The following is a 20428-nucleotide window of genomic DNA, read 5'->3' as shown; positions in this document are numbered from 1 at the left end:
TATTCTTACCCATTGTGTTTCATTCAACCAACGTCTTGTTTGTCTCCTGCACAAAACCATAATGGCCTCCGGCTCACACATTCTCTTTCCCTTTCTGGATGAATATTCGATTGGTTTGGCTAAAGATCTGTGTTTCTGCAGGTTTAACTACTTGCATAAGATGAATAAGCTTGATATCGGTTGATGTCAACTTGATTCAACTTTAAGAATCTGTCTTGCCTATCAATTCCACTATTATGGAAATATCTTGACAGTAAAGTTAGTCTATAATTGGAAATAAGGTGCCAAGTCGAGACTTCTCCAGCCTCTTGGTTAAATACTAGCAGTTTAGTTGTAGGCGGAAAGTTTATACAAGTGATTTTGGCTTTACCAAAGACCAAGGCACGAAATTCATATACGTTTGTTTAAGGGCTTGTACTGTTGAATATTTTTCTGAAATGAGGGGATATTTTGTTGGCCATGTTTGTAAACCAGAAAAGTAGTGATGGTTGTAAAATGCGCTTGCTGGAATTCAAGAGATACTATCACTGATGTTTTTATCTCATATCATGTCTACATCAGATGTGGCATTCTTTGATGTTTGGGGACTTCTTAAGGCTAGTATCGAACATCAGTTGCTGAAGGGCAAGGGATAAGTAACACTAAATCAATGCATCTAAGTTCGCAGGTTTTTGGGGAAACAATGAAAATGAAGGAATTTTGTTGATACTATCCGCAAGTTGCAGATGAGTTATTTCTAGTTTTAGAAGAAACCGTAGTCCCTAAATACAATGCACTTGACATAAGTGTAAGATAAGATACCTTTATTGCAGGAGGATGCGAAAATGACTGGATCATACTTATTAAGTATTATGGTTTCATTATATGTTTGTCTAGTAAGTTGCAAAAGTACAATGTAAATTCCCCTTGTTATTTGGGAATCTCTGAGAATATATTCTTAACAATGAATCTGATGTCAGTAATATGTTTACACTTTACATTCCGTGCCTGATTAAATATGATCCGATGAAATTATTCTTGCCCATTGTGTTTCATGCAACCAACATTTTGTTTGTCTCCTGCACAAAACCATAATGCCCTCCGGCTCACAAATTCTCTTTCCCTTTATGGACGATTATTCAATTGGTTTGGCTAGAGATCTGTCTTTACCGTAGGTTAAACTACTTGCATAAGATGAATAATTTGGATATTGGTTAATGTCAAAGGTTGACAACTTGATTCAACTTTAAGAATCTGTACATGTCTTGCCTATCAATTCCACTATTATGGAAATAACTTGACAATAAAGATAGTCTATAATTGTAAACCTGCAACTGGCTCAATACTATAAAGTTTCGACTCCCCTTATCTTGAAGACCAGGCCAGCACAGTTGAGGGAGAAAGTTGCAGTGTGCGTCAGGTTAGAAAACTTTTGTCGACAAATGCATGCATGATGATGCGACTGGGTATCAATTTACTACGAAAATGACCTTTGTGATGTTGTAAACAGCTGGAGATTAATGAAGAATATAAGTCCAGTGAGGATGTTGGTTTATAAATGATTAGATAAAACATCTAAAAATGCTGGTTTTGAGTGCACTATAATTTTAAGATATGATTAGCATGTGATTATGGACTAACTATCAATATGTATATGTTAAGTAGAAAAAAATATGGTAATACCCCAATTTTAGTCATTTTCAGGATCGGTTTTGAGTGCACTACAGCTCATGAATTCAGGGGTGGAATGTGTTCCCCTGTGACCGAAATTGATTGCATTTTTACATGGTCAAAATAGTGGAGAGACGAAAGAAAACTTATATTTCAAATCACATACTGGAAGTGTTGATCAAAGTTAATCACCCATTGAGAAACCTTATAGTTTAGAGGTTAGAGCAGCCCTTTGAAACTTAGCTTGTTTATTGTAACACCAGTTTTCCATTAATTTAATCACCGTTTCATTTGAAATGCTACTATATATTTTTGTTTATAACTAACTGTTTAGAGTTAAGGTTATTGCTTCATTTTTGTTGTTTACCAAAAGAAACGCGTTATCATACAAACAAAAAAGATGAATTACGATAAGGTTACAACAGCTGCTGGTGATCACCTGACCTCCAATGGTCAATTTATCACTTATGGTTAACAAGCAACATTCTTTTTTTTGTCACTCTTGTTGTATTTTTTGTTGTTTTTGGGATAAAATATAGATATCAAAGTACAGAAATCATTTTGATCTGTCACTTTGTGTCCATACAAATCAAACATGAGCACCATTCTGGAACTTTTTAGGGTCCGTTGAAGACACTGGTACAATATAATGGTCTGCCAGACCCAACTCAAGTTTGCTCTGTTTTGCAGCCAGTTGCTGTTTTGTCGATTTGTAAAAGGTGGCATACAGTATCAATTGGGCCATTCCAAGCAGTGTGCCTAGTCCATTTGGAGCCTGCATCAATAAACACCAAATTATTATGAAACTGTATGAACAAATTTATATCTGTTCAAAAGATGCTATTTAATTTTAAATAATTATTAAGGATATGTTCTGAGAAGACAAGTATAGTGTTTAAGCAAATATATTCTGAGAAGTGAGAAGACAGCCTGAGCATTGTAGGATGTTCATTACATTTTCATGGTTGGGATATATAGTAGGATATTAATTAGCATTTAGCAAGCATTTTAAGACTGCTGCTAATTTAACATTCTGTATACATATTTGTCGATGAAAAGCTTTGATTCAAAATGTTATGACTCATATCATGTCAATATGCATATATATAGACAGCTAGTTGCAGAATGATTAAAAAGACATATATATCGCTACTTCATTTTATTATTAAGGGTAGATTATTGTTTTAGATTGCTAAATATTACTATGTCACTACAATAACAAAAGTTATTTATCACCGGAAACTCCAGAAGGATCATAATTCCGCCTAAATATAGGGGGTATATCTGGATATTGAGTATAAGAATATCAATAATAATGTAATAGATTTCTAAATTTAGATAATTAGATGATGATCATATAAATTTGTTGGCACGTGCTCTCTTATCTTAAAGACAAACAATGCATTTAAGGATGTTCTAAACAGAAATTCAGGTCAGATTCCGGCTATGTAGTACACTTGACTGACTTCTTAACAGAAAATTCTAATTTTGGTAAGTACATTTAACTTGCATGACAAAACAAGATTGCAATTCATGCACTTAATAAATGCTGTAACATGCAATTTCCAGATTTCCAGTTTTGAACATCAATAAATATTTATGCAGATAAGTAAAAAAAAAAGACATACAGCAATATATGGATCAAATTTGATGAGAGCATAAGCAGTCCAGGTAACCCCATTGAGAAAAGAAAATAAGGAGAGGTTAAATGGCATATACTCCACACTCTTTGTTGTAATCACTAGTTTCTGCACCATCAATATAAACAAAAGTGAGTATATATAGAATCTATACCTTTCAGTAATTTACGTGCATATATATGATTAGAGATAGCAAATAATTAAATAAAACATTTACCAGACTACATCTTACCCACGCCAGACCCTAATCCTGATTCCCGAGTCAAGATAAAATAGTATGTGAGTGTGTGGCACTTACCATGACAGCTAATGGCGAGGCGTACATGAGAAAGCAACCAACCATGCATATGCTTCCTACAATTGTCGTCCGCAACTTCACGCTCTGAACTAAGGTGAGAACCATGAGTGCCACAACTCCTATAAAAGCGAGCACAGCTAAAGCTACGAGGATAACATGTTTTCTCTTCTTTTTATCGGAGTAAGTAAGAAAGATCATCAAGTAAACAAGCTCAATGATGAATCCGGAGCCATTAATAGTGAGGACTAGGAAGCTATTGGGATGAAACCATGGAAGACCATAGAGAATCCACATGCCACAGTTGAAAAGAGTGGCTAAATATGGCACTGCTGAGAATTGTTCCACAGACTTCTTCTTCCAGATAATAGTAAATGTTGGCCTGAAAATATTAAATTAAAAACTAATATTATTCGAACACATTTAATTTCTTGGAAAAGAAAATCAAAGAAACTGTATATCTTTCAGAGTCTAGAACATACACTGGTGACAGGAACAATATGAGTGCAATAATGTTTCCTGCATGCAAGTGAACATAATAAAAAAAATTAGAATCACGTAAATAAAACCTCTATTTTAATAACAAACAAAACAACCATGACTTAGCTACTATGCATATAGCACCCATAATGCATGGAAGCAAAACATAATTTATGGACATGATGTTAGATATACACATATTGACGTGACATTTAGGTGTTTTTTTTGTAGTACGAGAATGGTAGCAAAGGCGAGCTAACCTATGATTCCAACAACAGTACGAACAGCATCTGCGGAAACCATGGTTAATGAAGATATAAAAGAAGTGAGAATATGAGAAAAATGAAGGGGGTAGAATAAGAGAAAGTGAAGTGATTTATTTTATGGAAAAGGAAATGGAGAAAGAGTGATATATATAGAGGGGCCAGGAAGTAGGAGAGAACCAAGAGGCTAATATTTATGATTATCTTACAAATAAGCATTACAAGTTGCTTAAATTGTTGTACTGTATTGGACAGTGAATACTTTGTAGAAGGATATGTAAGAGAGAGATGGTGGTAGGTTAAATGAGGAAAGAGAGAAATCTTGCTGGAATTGGCACAAGCTTCAAGGTTCTCAAAACCCTAGTTAGGTGATGTGCATGAATCATTGAATCCCCATAACAACAGTCTTCTGATATTTTTTTTATAATGATTTTATATTTTTGATGTGTTGTAAAATTAAGAAATAATGTTTCAGTAACGTGTATTTATTGTTTAATTGTGAAATATGTATTTAAAAACCAGGCACTGGCATGTAATTTATGGACCGGATAGTGTAGATAGTTATTGTTACTCCATTTAAGTCACACTTATCCATTACCCACTGAATTATTTCATTGCAGCTGGGGTTGTAATTGCTATGTTGCTGCAGTCCTAGCTACCAGGGTTATCCAGTTTTTTTCCGATTATATTGCGAAGAAGGTCTTAGATTTTAATTTTGTGTAATGGGTCCTGCTCCCTCCCAATAGTGTGCTGATTAAATTTTATCTAATATATTATTCTAGTGGTGTCGGATTTAAATATTTTTTTACTCTTCCGCGAAAAATATATCAAGGGTTTTAGGATTTTTTTTACCCTTACACGAATATTTTCCGCGGAAGATTTTTTTCATTTCAGCGGATATTTTTCGCGGGAGTGAGAAAAGTCCTTACGCGGTAAATATCCGCGGAAGGGTAAAAAAAATTGTTAGATCTGGACTCTTAAAATAATAATCTAAGAGTTCTGAAATATTATGTTAAATATGACTTATATAATACTGTTTATTAGAAATTAGCACCCTTGTTTAATTAGCAAAAGATTCACTAAACCTAGTTAAGGTTGTAAGTACTGATTTTTTTTAATGCATGCACATCCAGGTCAAGCGAGTTATAAATTAAGAGTGTTTTTATCAAGAAACGTTGAAATTGATTATGCATGAATAATTAGGGTACCGTTACAACAAAATCTGTTAAAAACGAGAGGATATACGATTATTTATTATAAATAATAGAAACATCAAGTTTTCTTGTAGTACCGTATTTAAACTTGTCTGAGTAACAATGCTGACTTTGAGGGAGACACACAATTTACAATTGAAATAATCTAGCTAGCAATATGTATACATCATTCGGATGGTGACCCCTATGAATGGAGTCATGGAGATGAAGGAGTACTGCATACGTACATAAGAGTTCTGTCTAGCTAGTACATGATAATTACCTGTAGTAGATAAAACAGCTTTGGTATAATCATTGTCATCAGAATTTATCATACAGAATTATTTACAAAGAAGAAGGAATTACATTAGTGTTGAGTAATCAGCTCATCTAAAATCTTAAGATGTTAGAGTAAGACCCCAATAGGATCATATATTTAACACTCCCCCTCACTCGAAAGCTCATTTATGGGTTGAAGAGTGGAACACCGACATCCATCTTTGGGGTATTAATTGTCTTCACTCATCTTTGATATATTAATTGCCTTTTTAGTGTCCACAATAAATTGTGAGAATATTGTGGGTGACTGGGAATCGAACCTTAATTCCCCCGCTAGCCTAAGCTCTGATACCATGATAACTTTTGTAAATTAAAGAACTCTTAAGCATTGAATAACTAAACAACCGGAAAAAAAATGAAATGGTTACATTGCTTCTAATCCCTTTTGTAAAGTCTCTGTCTTCTTCTGATATGTAGAAGTTTATTTAACAAGAAAGACTAATAGGCTCAGTAAAAGTCTATTCTACCCTTATTCCTTAATACTCCCCATCAAGCTAAGGAGCGGGAACACAGTGAAGCTCCTAGCTTGATGATAACAAACTGATGCAGCTACATGATCCTATTAGGTGACATAAAAAACAAAAGTGTACAGAATATCTGATCACGGCTTCTTTTCCGAATCTTCCATCGATCTTTTCATTTCTTCACCATTAACATCTGCTTTCAAAGGCACTGCAAGGCTCATAGCCTACCTCAACAGAATTTGGCGGAATTCTAAACGTCCTGACTTCGCTTTCCATTAAAGGAGCCTGGCTTTGCTAGCCATTAGAGCAATCCTGGATTTGCTTGTCATTAGAGGACTGTTTCAATTTGAGTCCTGACTTTGCTTGCCATTAGAGAACTCTTGGCTTTACTTACCATTAGAGGAAACCTGGCTTTACTTGCCATTAGAGGCCTCCCGGATTTGCTTACCATTAGAGGAGTCCTGGTTTTGCTTGCCATTAGAGGATAATTGCTCACAGAGCTCAACAATATCAGCCAACTTGACGCTATGCAAGCTCAACTGTAAATGCTCACATAGCTCAAAACAAGCACGAGTACTTGGTCATTTTAATGGAGTGACCTATCGGCTTCAACAATCCATAAAAGGGCACAAACCAAGCCAGCATACTTTGTTATCTCTGGCCAATCTTGGGAAGCAACAACTGCTGCAATCGAAGAGCTAGAATATTCTCTAGGATGAGGATGGGTGACATCAGTACCAAAAATTATTGTTGGGCGGTCACATACCAGTGGATGCATTAATAAAATAGTATTCCAAGGTCTGTCTCATAAATTCTCTTCAAATCACCATATAGTGAACCATTATTTTCTGGCAGAATAACAAACAATAGGATCCAGCTTCTTAAGTTTCTGCCCCTCCTGAAAACGTGTTTTTAACACTCTATCAACTTGATCATAACGTGCACCAGTAACTAGAAACACATGATTAGGATTAAACCGAATTCCCGATATTGTGCACATCGGTGCGAGTTCTGAGCTGGTAGCCAAATTATCTTGAAAATTACGTGCAGCACCTGCAGTGCTTCTTGAGGTGCGTCAGCCTGACTTCCCTTTAAAAATATTTCCAGGTGGTGCAAGACAGCTCGTGAAGCTAACTTGATTACAACTTGAAAATCCTGTTCCCTCCTTACACTACCAAATCCATCATTTTCACAGTCAGAACAATCTTGAACTCCTTATTGACAAACGGAAGAGGCCATGTTGTATACAAACTCTTTCTACCATCATACGCTGAAAGACGCTTTCTCAGATGAGATTCTCTGTACAGTTTCACTAGTTGTTCTATCATGCATAGTTGACACCATGAGAACCGACTTCGGGAGAGATTGTACATCATATTGATGCAAATCCTTATCAGGCAACTCTGCAAATGGCTGGCCTTAACAACGATACGTGAACCGTAGTGGAAATCTAAGTGTCTTGTTAGAGACTGAATTAGGCTGAGCAGTTGCATTCACTAAATTTGCAAGGTCTGCCCAAGTGAAACCAGTTGTCATAGAAGCTATATCACCTAGATCAACATTCTCTCCTAGCGGAAGCTCCTCTTTGGAAACATGTACATTCAAAATAGCTTCTCTTCCAGTTCTTTCAAGTGTCTCGACCAGAATAACACGATCAAATCTTTCAGTGCGGTGAAGTACAGGGTCCAAAATATATGATCGATTGGTTGCTCGTAAAATAATCACTGCCGAGTTACTGTGAAAGCCATCCATCTCAGTGAGTAACTGGTTCAAAGTTTGCTCTTTTTCATCGTTGCTGACAATGTGAAACTTGTCATCACTTGCTACAGCATCAACCTCATCTCTAAATATAGTAGATGGAGCCGCCATTTTTGCCCAGTCAAAATAATTTTGGACATGGGATGCTTCCTTGCCAACATATAATTTAACAAACTCACTTCCGGAACAACTTAAATGGCACTTCTGCTGCATCAAAACTAGATATCCACAAATGTGTTTCCTGGTGCTTGAGTAATACCTACATTGGACAACTTTCATTTTCCACAGATTTATCAACAATTTCATATTCCAGTACACTTCCGTTTTTTTGTTCTTTAGCATGATTAGGCAGAAAAATCTTAATCTTTTCCACCTCCCTCATTTACATATTCCAAACAGCTTTCTTTAACATTAAAAACCAGAGAATTCTCGGCCTCTTCAATATCCACAGACTCAAAAGCTGCAAACTTATTTTCATCTACCACTGCTTCAACTTGACCCGCAATAGAAATTTCAGAGTTCCAAATATTTTCTTGTAAATCACTACTTTTCTGATTTTCTTCGGCCTTGTTTTCAAAATCCTAAGTAGTTGAATCTATCAATTCAATTGGAACCAACTGGTGACCACTAAACTATAACCTCCGTTACCATCACAATTATGATAACTATAGTCTTCCAACCCAAGTGACAATCCATGTGCAAAAATATAAATTCTCTTTGACATTTTCTCAAACACCTCATGTGCGAAATATTGCTAGATCTAAAACTAAAATAAATTCTAATTTTTCTCACCCAAACTTCCCTTCTCTGAGCTAGTATTTATATATACATAAATATCATCTATACCCATGACCTCCACACTCCCCCTCACTCGAAAGCCCATTTATGGGTCGAAGAGTGGATCACAGGCGCCCATCTTTGGGGCATAAATTTTCCTTTCGTGTCCCTCATAAATTGTGAGAAATGTTGGAGGTGGCAGAGATCGAACCTGAGTCCTCTGCCAGCCTGAGCTCTGATACCATGTCAAGGAACCAGTTACTCTAAAACCTCAAGGTGTTAGAGAATGGCCCTTTCCAGGATCTTATATTATTCTAACAATTAGTGATCATTTTTTCTTAGGAAAATGAAAAATACTTAGGGTAAAGAATGATTTACAAAATTTTGTACATAATAACATGTGATGTGTTTTAATTGAAATGGACCTCCTGTATTTACATAATAACATGTGATGTGTTTTAACTGTATTTACATAATAACATGTGATGTGTTTTAATTGAAATGGACCTCCTGTATATACATCAACAAAATCAATTAAAACACCCCACATCAAATGCCATGTTATTATATACAAATATTTTGTACAAAATTATGTACATCTAGCACTATTCTTTCCTTTAACATCACTACATGTAGGGCTGCACATGGGTTGAGCAAACCGACCAACCCGACTCCACCCAACCCTTTTTCAACCCGAAAAACCCGACCCAACGTAAACCGAATTATAGATGGGTTGTTTCTTGATCAACCGAACATAAATGGGTTGGGTACGGGTTATAAATATTTTTACCCTAACCCAACCCAACCCGATTCATTAATATATCATCCATAATTTTATATAATTTTTAAAGTTTGATATGTATTTATACCTCTTCTCGTATGTTTTCACGTAGCTACTATAATATCTTAATTTTTTAAGTTTGATATGTATCATATGTTTTCACGTAACTACTATAATATCTCAAATGGCTTGTGTATATTTTTTCCATCTCCAATATCATATTAAGATTTCTAAGTAATATGATAGAATTTTATTTGTTCAATTTATGTTTGCATATTCATTTTCGTTTACAGGTGTATGGTTAATTTATTTGGGGATGCATGTGATTTATGATATGATATACATTACTAAAACTATGATGTTAATCAAATTTTAATATTAGTACTATAATTATAAGTTATAAACATTTCATTTTTATTTAAATTACCTCCTGTATTTACATAATAACATGTGATATGTTTTAACTGTATTTACATAATAACATGTGATGTGTTTTAATCGAAATGGACCTCCTGTATATACATCAACAAAATCAGTTAAAACACCCCACATCAAATGCCATGTTATTATATACAAATATTTGGTACAAAATTATGTACACCTAACACTATTCTTTCCTTTAACATCACTACATGTAGGGCTGCACATGGGTTGAGCAAATCGGCCAACCCGACTCCACCCAACCCTTTTTCAATCCGAAAAACCCGACCCAACGTAAATCGAATTATAGATGGATTGTTTCTTGATCAACCGGACATAAATGGGTTGGGTACGGGTTATAAATATTTTTACCCTAACCCAACCCAACCCGATTCATTAATATATCATCCATAATTTTATATAATTTTTAAAGTTTGATATGTATTTATACCTCTTCTCGTATGTTTTCACGTAGCTACTATAATATCTTAATTTTTTAAGTTTGATATGTATCATATGTTTTCACACGTAACAACTATAATATCTCAAATGGCTTGTGTATTTTTTTTCCATCTCCAATATCATATTAAGATTTTCAAGTAATATTAGAATTTTATTTGTTCAATTTATGTTTGCATATTCATTTTCGTTTACAGGTGTATGGTTAATTTATTTGGGGATGCATGTGATTTATGATATGATATACATTACTAAAACTATGATGTTAATCAAATTTTAATATTAGTACTATAATTATAAGTTATACACATTTTATTTTTATTTAAATTTTTAAAATGAGCGATAATTAATAGTTTTTTAATTTTTTTTATCGGATCATTCAACCCATCCAAAATGACCCAACCTGACCCAAACCGATGTACGACGGGTAGGATTGGGTTACAAACTTATATTTTACGGGTTGGGTTAAAAATTTCAAAACAATTTAATTGTGTCGGGTTGTAAAATCGCCTTTTAACCCGGCCAACCCGACCCATATGCAGCCCTAACTACATGTTACCTAGATGAAGGTAACTCTCTAATTAGTTGTTGCAATATCAACAAGACAACAATTGATTATTTAAAAAAATAAAAATGATTAAGTAGTTATAGTGGAAGATAAATGGAACGGTTAGTATGGGAATATATATAGGTAGATAGGTTTATCACTTTATTTCGATTGTGGTGAGGCCGGTTAGTCATCGCATGTATGTGAAAATGTTGCACCTAATTCGCATGCGTTTGGCCACGTCCAATTTCGTACTTTAACTTTACGTGTGCGATACGGATTATCATTAATATTTTTTATTTTTATTATGTTTACAGGTTTTAATAAAATTTATAAAATATTATAATTAGTTAACATAATCAAAATTTTAATTTGATAATAAATTTAACTTGAATGATCAAACATTGTAAAATAATATATACTTATTTGTATGTTTATAAATAATAATATAAATATATTTATTATTGACATCATTCGAACCTGAAAATTTGCGTAGTATTTGGATAGTGTATATAATAATACAAATTTTTGTTGTTGCTCGGACTCGAACATGATAACTTGGATTGTATATAAGTAATAATTTAGTTTGTCGTTTACGGGATTCGAACATGAAACTGTATATTTTTTTAATATTCGAATTTAACGGTTCTGATCATTTGATTAATAAGATATGATCGAAAGGATAACTAAACTAATCAAAACAAACATATATTAAATTATATCTCATTTTGATTATTATAATTTAGTAAAGATACTATTAAACTCACACATGTCAAAGAGTTGAAACATGTTTTAAAGAAACCCAGGTATCTTCGTGTCATGCATATCAATTATAACTTTCAGGCAATATTCTAAAAATCGGCTAATTAATCGGAGTTTGAATGAATCTCGTCTCGATTAATCAAGAATCGGGATAAAGCGTATTTTTTTTAAATCGGGCAAAAATCAGTTAGTACAGATCAAAAATCGGTAAGTTCGGTCAAAAGGTGAAAAACAATAAAAAAATAATGAAAAATTGAAATTCAAAATAATAGTTAATATTTAATAAAAATATATTGACTTATACTAAGTATCATATGTCCCCTATATCCTAATCTCTAATAATAAAGTTTCTTCAAGTGAATTACTCTTGATTCTCCCGAAAATATACTCGATTGATTCATTGATTTCACAATCTCATGATTTGTTATATAACTAATTTTAGCAGATTATGAATTTATATCTAATTTATATATAATATGTACTAATTTTCTAACTATTAAGTAGTGAGTATTAATTAATATGTATAAATCAACTATAAAAAAATATGTAATATCAAATATAAATCAAATATGTGATATTATTTTTATAAATCCTATGAAAGCTTAATGAAATTTAATTAAACTTATATTTATTATATTACTAATTTAATTGATTCGATTAATACTCCGATTAATCACCGACTATCCGATAACACTAAAAAATAGGGGTGAGCGCGGTGCGGGCGGTGTTTTTTCCTCAAACCGCACATGCGGTTTGATCAAATTTCTAAACTGCAACCGCACCGCGTACTCTCAAAAACCGCATAAAACACACCACGAAAATGCGGTGCGGTGTGGTGCAGTTTATACATTACAAGTTCAAAAAATTTAAATAAATATAAAACTTAAATTTAAATTAAATTTCCGAATAATATAACAAAGTCGTCAATATTCTTCAATAATACAAATTAGAAATTACACACCATAAAATTTAACGTAGAAGCTTGGCTCGGCAATTAAATAAGTTTACTATTAAATAGTTGGCTTTGTACCGTGTGTCTCATTATTTTTGAAGAAACACAAACAGGATGATCACTACGCAACAATTGGTATTGCAGAAATAAGATGATCAATAAGCAAGCACTGCCAGTATGTTAAATGGAATCAGACTTAATAAATGAAATCATGAAATATAAGTATTATATATATATATATATATAATATTGTGCGGTTTGAACTGCATTTCAGAAATTTAAAACCACAACTCGCACCGCATCGCGCGGTTTATTAAAAATTCTAACCGTAACCCCATCAAGAAAATTTAAAACCGCGTTTTGCGGTGCGGATTGGTACGGTGCGGGCGGTTTTTGCGGTTTGTGTTCATCCCTACTAAAAAATACCTTTAATATTGCCGATTTCTGAATTTTAGAAGACTGTTTACCGGATTTATGTATTTAATTTGTAACCAGAAAATTTTAGTTCGCTAGGGTTTTAATAAGTAGGAATGTGTACGTATCAAAAATATTTTAGAGACAATCACGTAGAAGACGACAACCGGATGAAAAAATATTTCGATATCGATACATTTTCATATTCATTTTTTTTTAAACAAACAAACTTCATTCTCGTTTAGAAACATCAAACCAAAGTGCCTTCGACACATTTCGCGTATTTGACAAAATTTCGAGGGAACTATTAGACTTGCAGCCTCTGTTAAAGAAATCGGTCGATTTTTCAAAAATCGCCGATAAATCATCGATAAATCGATCAAAAATATTTGTCCGACTTGGCCGATTTCCGATAAATCGTCGATAAATTATCCTGATTTTTCAAAAATTGTCCGATAAATTGTAAATCACTACCTCAACCAAATAGTTCCGATTTCCGAAAGAAGTACGAGCGAGCTAAAAAATGAGTTATCTTATTAACTAGTCGACTAACATGATGAAGAGTAATCAACTTACCACTACGAATCACTCTTCTGCATTCATCGAAAACGTGACCAACCTCTAGTTGGTAATGAGAATCATTGTTAATAGCCTCAACTGCAATAAGAGAATCATTGTTAATAGCCTCAACTGCAATAAGAGAATCAGTTTCCAAGACCATTTCTACTTCTGGTTTGGATTTAATCCAGGTCAAAGCTTCAAGAATGCCCACAACTTCAGCTTCAAGAACAGAGACTTCTCTTTCAAAAATCTAAACTAAAGCAAATTTTATGAGACCCACTTATATGTACTGTTCCCTCATCTTCTTTGGGGATACATCATCTGAAAATTAGCTGGAAACTTCGCCCATAAGCAAATTACATATACACATGAATAAATAACGGCGAAGCCACGTCTATCGAGTTTTGTTCTAGTCACAAAATTGAATAGCAAAAATTATTTTCAGATGCCATAAAAATATGAATGAATGGTATAAACGTTGACATAAAATATTTTAATTAATCCAATTTGAATGAATGTTCATTCAATTAGTATAACATTCTAACTGTTTTAGATGATTAAGGTTATATACATTAAAAATGAAATTTTGTGAAATAAGCAAGAATCAAATATATGATGAAGACCAGGGATAAGTTTTTATCGCAAGATCTTATATATTCAATTATGTTTTCTACGTTACGGGAAAAGATGTACAAGCAATCATTACTTTTATCGGACCAAGAATTTAAGGCAAGTATTGAAAACCCAACATGATAGTGAAATATGTAGGGCAAGATTAAAAGATCTGAAAATAATTAGATTATGTTTGTTCTTTTACACCTATACTCTATATATATAGGAGCTACTCTAATAAAAATCAATTTAGAATAGAAATTAGAAATTAAATATTTTTTTTAAAATTAATTCGAAATATAACATATATGGTATGCAAATCGATCGTTGAGAGATGTAGAAAAATCCAGTGAAATCGGATTTTAAAAAAAAATTACGATTTGACAGGAAATATCAAATTAAAAACGGAGGGGAAAAGCTGAAATTGGGTATGGGAGGGTAGAGGGTAGTTGGGTGATGTGATTTAGGGGGGACCATTAGATTGGGTAGATCTAGTGGCTTAGATTAATTTTAAGTTTCTATTTTAATTTTAGTTTATATTTGATCATTCCCCTATAGAAGAACAATATACGGTGAGAATAAATTTTTACATCTCTTATAAAGGTATTAGGTTTAACTTCAACATATGTATCGGGGAATAGTCTTACTCCATTACAAACTAAATTAAAATATAAACTACAAACTACACTATATCCAATTTAAATATACCCTACCACACACAACTCCATCTAATTCCCTCCATTTTAATTGAATTTTTCCCGTCAATCGATGAACTCTTTTTAAAATCTAACTTCACTGTATTTTTCTATATCCTCTAACAATCAGTATGAATATCATATTTGATATATTTTGGCGATAAATCAGTAATTATACCTACGAGAATCACTAAAATCTACTGGTTCCCGGAATAGTATTGATTTCAGCTTAGTGATTCGGATAATCTTAAATACTAATTTATCGTCAAAATATAGCAAATATGCTATGCAAATTGATGAGTGGGAGATGAAGAAAAATACGGCGAAGTTAGAGAAAGGGATTAAACGTGTGGCTGTTATTGATTTGTAGTTTGTATTATGATATTGGTTTGTATTGGAGCACTTTCCTGTACGGGGATATTCTTCACAGGAAGAACAATTCTTAATTTTTAATTCCCACGGTTCATATTCTAAAAGAAATAAATATATGATTTATAAAATTGAGTTACTCATCATCCTATTCGACAAACTCAAAATTTTTATGAAATTATTGTGTTGTATTCTTTCTGAGAGGTTTTAAAAAAATGATATGATATTTATAATTCTGCACTTTTTTATTAGGGTATGGACACGAGTGTAATCTTTTTTTAAGGAAAGAACTTGCATTACTTATAAATGATCAGAATTCAGAACATTGAAAATGAAATCAGGAGGGGTAACAACCCATCCCCTAAGATCAGACAAAGAATAAGTAGTCAATAGGTGAGCAACTCCATTCGCAGATCTACGTACATTTTGCACTCTAACATTACTAAAGTGCTTACACAAGCTAACACAATCCGAGACAATTGTAGGAAAATTACTAACACCATCAACACCTTTGCATGCCTCAACTAAGATTCTGGAATCAGACTAAAAAATGCAGTGATCATACTGCAATCCTTGAATCCAGGATAGAGCATTCCATACAGCCAAAGCATCAGCCTCTCGAGGCTGCCAACGCCCATCCAAATGACAGCAGCTCACTCGAATAAACTGGCCATTCGAATCTCGAACCACTGCTCCAATTCCAATGCAGTTATCCCAACATAGAGTAACATCAACATTTATTTTTAACCATCCTTCAGGAGGCTTTGTCCAACATAAACTGTGAACATAGCTTAATGTGTTCCTCCGGTTTTCAGCAAGAACTCGTGCACGTCTCCATTCAGATAATAAGCTTATAGCAGCAGTGTTAACACCAAAAGCTAAACCATTCAATTTGTTCCACACCCAATTATTTCGACGGTTCCAGAGGCTCCAACAAACCATCCCAAATAAGGCACATTGATCACGAGTAAGAATCTGGAATATACGAACCAAGATATCAAAGCAAGATTCATCCGGATAACGAACTGAGTGGTACCGAAGTCCAGACATTGCCAAAACAGTTTTGGCAAAGTCACATTCAATTAAAACATGAGCATCACTTTCATTAACTCGATGACACCAGCGGCAAGCAACTATTTACCAGAACATTTCTCAAGTTTAAGGCCAACATTGTTGGTAAGTAACCCTAACAGACTCGCCACAAAAAATAGATAACTTTGATTGGAATTTTTAAAGTCCATAATTTATGCCAGAACTGTCGAAATGACATATCATAAGAACCCTGTAGCTGATAGTACATACTCTTCACTGTGAAATTACCTTTGGAATCAAGGTAACCAGAGCCATGAATCACATTTTGATCGAAAAGAGATTGGAACTCGTTTAATCAGTTGTCGATCACGCTCATTGAATAAGTCATCCAAAAGATCAGAGTCCCATGTATTTGTGTATGTTGTAATCAAACTCTGAATAATTATATGCTGCAGTTCAATGAGCTAAATTCGTAGACACATAACCATCTTCTTGACAAGGTAACCAGGCCACTTTCCATACCTTAGTACTTGTTCCATCTACAATTTTCATGTGACAGCCCGTTTTGATTGCCTCTTGAGCAGATAAGATACTACACCATAAATAGCTTGGATTGGCACCCAAACCAGCATTCAAAAAGTCAGTACGGGGAAAATAACGAGCCTTCAGAAATTTAGATACCAAAGAGTTTTCTTCCGTCAAAATTCTCCACCCCTGTCTTGCCAGCATGGTTGTTTTAAAGCACCGTAAATTTCTGACTCCCAAGCCTCCCCCATATTTAGAAACACACAGAGCATCCCAAGTTGACCATCTAATACCACTATTTCACCTTGCCTTGCCCCCACCCAAATCCATTCATTTTCTTCTCAATTTTGTCACATATACTAGGAGGGATTAAGAAAAGACTCATCCAAAAGTTTGGAATGGCATGGGCAGTAGTTTTTAAGAGAGTTAGCTTGCCACCTTTGGACAAAAAGACATTTTCCCATGATTGAAGCTTCTGTGCGACTTGATCAACAATGAAATCAAGACTCCATTTTTATTTCTCCCTAAATACATAGGCATGCCCAAGTATTTGCTAGGAGAACTAATCTCGTGCACTCCCAAAACAGTATAGACATTAGAACGATCATCCATCAGAGTATTTGGACTGAAAGTAACACTCGATTTATTATAGTTGACAGCTTGTCCAGACAAAGTTTCATACCTATGCAAAATACTTTTCATAGTACGAGCTTCAACCCTAGTGGCCCTGAAGAATAAGTAGCAATCGTCCGCGAATAAAAGATGGGATATAGATGGCGCCCCTCTAGCTATCCTGCATCCGTGAACCAAACCAAGAGCTTCATTTCTATCAATGATTGTACTTAACCCAGCTGCACACATAATATACAAATAGGGTGAGAGTGGATCCCAATGACTAATCCCCGCTGCGGAATAACGTGACCAAAAACTTCTCCATTATGCAAAAAACTGTAGGAAACAGTTTTAACACAAGCCATGATTCGAGAGATCCATAATGATTGAAAGCCAAATTTTATCAACATATTTTCAATGAAACTCCACTCGAGCCGATCAAAAGCTTTCGAAATATCGATTTTTAAACCCACAACACCATACTTTCCTTGGGTTTTCCTTCGAATGTAATGGTTTACCTCAAATGCAATGATGACATTATATGTAAGAATGCGTCCTTCTACAAAAGCGCTCTGAGTGTCTAAGATGATTGAATTCAAGCAAGGTTTCAACCTATTTGTCATGACTTCAGTAAGAATACGCATAAGAACGTTACACAGTGAAATATGTCTCAACTCTGTCATGTGTTGTGGATGCTTAACTTTTGGAATGAGGCAAACTAGAGTGTTGTTTACTGCACTGGGAAGCTCTCCAGTTAGAAAAAAGGTTTTACAGAAATTAACAATGTCCGCACCTACAATGCTTCAGTAAGTTTGGAAAAAAGCAGGGTTGAGACAATCTGGCCCGCTCGGGTGCATAGCGAAGACTGCATTCTTGAATTCTTCATCCTGGACTGGTAACATTAGAGACTGATTTTGTTCATCCGTAACAGTAAGAACTTTTTCTCCATCAGCCAACATTCCATTGATTTGTGGGGACTGAAATAAGGTGGAGAAGTAATCTGTAATTATGCTCTAAACCTCCTCCGTCAATTCTCTCCAGACTCCACTCGCATCCATCAGACCTACAATATGGTTGTTGTATTTTCTTTTTGAAGCATATTTATGAAAATAATATGAATTATCATCGCCCTCAGCAAGCCAAATTTGTTTGGCTCTCTGCTGCCAGAATATTTCTTATTTCTCAATTAACCGGAGAAAATTCCAGCGTGTTTCACAGTATAGCTTCAGACCCTGAACATCTCTTCGAGCTCGAAATTTCTTCATTTGATTAGCTTTAGGTTCTCTTTCATTTATTTAACCAAACCACCTCCTCATTCTTCAAGTTTCAAACAATATTGCTCCAATTTAACCAGTAAATCACTAGTAGTCCATGTCCATCCAACAATTATTAATCACATCGAAGCAATCTTTCTCACGAATCCTGACATTTTCAAAACGAAAATGCTTCACTTTAGGCACGTATACTTTTTTGCCAAGATCAAGAAAAAGTGGTAAATGTTCTGAAGTCGACACATCTAGCACCATGACTACTGCATTTGGAAACAAGTTCATCCAATAACGAGTTGCTAAACCTCTGTCTAGACGTTCCTGAATCCATAAATCTGTACCTCGACATCTTTCCCATGTAAAGCACTCCCCTTCATAACCCAAGTCTATTAAAACACAATTAGCCACCGTGTCCGAAAAACCTTGTAAAAGAGTTTGAGGATAATTTCGCCCCCCTCGTTTCTCATTGTTAAACATGAGGTCGTTATAGTCTCCAATCATACACCAAGGGAATGATAATTTATTAGACAACATACGAATCATATTCCAAGCGTCTACACGTTTGCTTCTCTCAGGGTAGCCATAAATCCCCGTGTATCTCCATCTACTTGGTCATTAGAAACTTCAAAATCTATATAATTTGAACAATTATCCGTTATACTAACACCACCTTCATTCTTCCAAAACAGAGTCAACCCCCCTCCATGCCCCTGCACATCAACTATAAAGCAGCCAGCAAAACCTATTTTTCTACAAACATCTACAACTTTATTAGATTTAACCAAAGTCTATGAAAGGAAAACAATACTGGGCCTATAGAAGCTAATGGTTTCTTTTAGAAACCGAACTGCCCGTGGTTTGACACGAGTGTAATTTAGTTGTCAATAATAAGTGCTTTTGTGTTGATTTTATTTAATAAATTAAAATAAAAAAGAATACCTTGATTTTGACTGAATGCAACACACCCAAACCGTTCTAAATATTTTAATCTATTGTTTAATCAAAGAGACTAGGGAGTCTGAGACTCAGAGACATTCGCGAGGCACTATACTGAAACGGTGTCGTATCCAATTGCCTGAGGCTAGTCATATAATAAAAAATTATAGGAATTTTTGTAAAAATACCTAAATTGCAGAAAATATTTACAAAAATACGGATCAACCTCATATGCAACCACGTATGCAATCGTTTCAACCACATATTCAACCCTGCGTCCGTATTTTTATAAATATTTTCATAAAAATGGTATTTTTGATAAATTCTCAAATTATATAATGACATTTTGATTTTTAATAGAAAAACAATGAATTCTCTTATTATTTTTTAATGAATTAAATCATAAAACAAGATTATCCAAAATTTCTCATAATATTTTAGTATGAAATTCCTACTTTCAAAAGGTTAAATATTTTAATTAATCATACTATATCTAAATAATATTTTCAAAACTGTTAGATCTGAAATTTTCAGATATAACAGTTTTGTGCATTGTTTACCACTTTTAAAGATTAGTTTTGAGTGAAGTTCTAGGTTTTTAGTGGAATCAGAAAGTGTTGCTTT

General features: G+C 34.1%; 3 protein-coding genes across 3 annotated transcripts; all 3 read right to left on the bottom strand.

The window, feature by feature from the left end:
• Positions 1-2036: 2036 nt before the first annotated feature.
• LOC141697923 (bidirectional sugar transporter SWEET4-like) lies at positions 2037-4550 on the bottom strand. The gene is made up of 5 exons (XM_074502486.1): positions 4326-4550; positions 4068-4104; positions 3589-3967; positions 3279-3398; positions 2037-2425 (listed from the first exon to the last, which is right to left on the bottom strand). The coding sequence occupies exons 1-5, from the start codon at positions 4366-4368 to the stop codon at positions 2240-2242; spliced, it is 765 nt and encodes a 254-aa protein (XP_074358587.1). The 5' UTR covers positions 4369-4550; the 3' UTR covers positions 2037-2239.
• Positions 4551-7743: 3193 nt separating this feature from the next.
• On the bottom strand, positions 7744-8193 carry LOC141696415 (ATP-dependent zinc metalloprotease FTSH, chloroplastic-like). The gene has a single exon (XM_074500559.1). It carries the CDS (start codon positions 8191-8193, stop codon positions 7744-7746), a length of 450 nt encoding a protein of 149 aa, XP_074356660.1.
• Positions 8194-18961: 10768 nt separating this feature from the next.
• On the bottom strand, positions 18962-19345 carry LOC141696414 (uncharacterized). Its single transcript, XM_074500558.1, has one exon. The coding sequence runs from the start codon at positions 19343-19345 to the stop codon at positions 18962-18964; it is 384 nt and encodes a 127-aa protein (XP_074356659.1).
• Between the last annotated feature and the right edge of the window lie 1083 nt (positions 19346-20428).

The sequence above is a fragment of the Apium graveolens genome, chromosome 11 (genome assembly GCF_009905375.1).
Source record: "Apium graveolens cultivar Ventura chromosome 11, ASM990537v1, whole genome shotgun sequence".
Taxonomy (NCBI): domain Eukaryota; kingdom Viridiplantae; phylum Streptophyta; class Magnoliopsida; order Apiales; family Apiaceae; genus Apium; species Apium graveolens.
Note: the sequence above shows the minus strand (reverse complement) of the source record. Positions and strands in the feature narration are given on the sequence as shown.

Coding starts and splice junctions, on each gene's coding strand:
- LOC141697923 (XM_074502486.1), bottom strand. CDS start 4,368: ATGGTTTCCGCAGATGCTGTTCGTACTGTTGTTGGAATCATAG. Junction 3,968..4,067: donor ATATTGTTCCTGTCACCAGT/GTATGTTCTAGA, acceptor TAATATTTTCAG/GCCAACATTTACTATTATCT. Junction 3,399..3,588: donor CCTCGCCATTAGCTGTCATG/GTAAGTGCCACA, acceptor TTGATGGTGCAG/AAACTAGTGATTACAACAAA.
- LOC141696415 (XM_074500559.1), bottom strand. CDS start 8,193: ATGGCGGCTCCATCTACTATATTTAGAGATGAGGTTGATGCTGTAGCA.
- LOC141696414 (XM_074500558.1), bottom strand. CDS start 19,345: ATGTTTAACAATGAGAAACGAGGGGGGCGAAATTATCCTCAAACTCTT.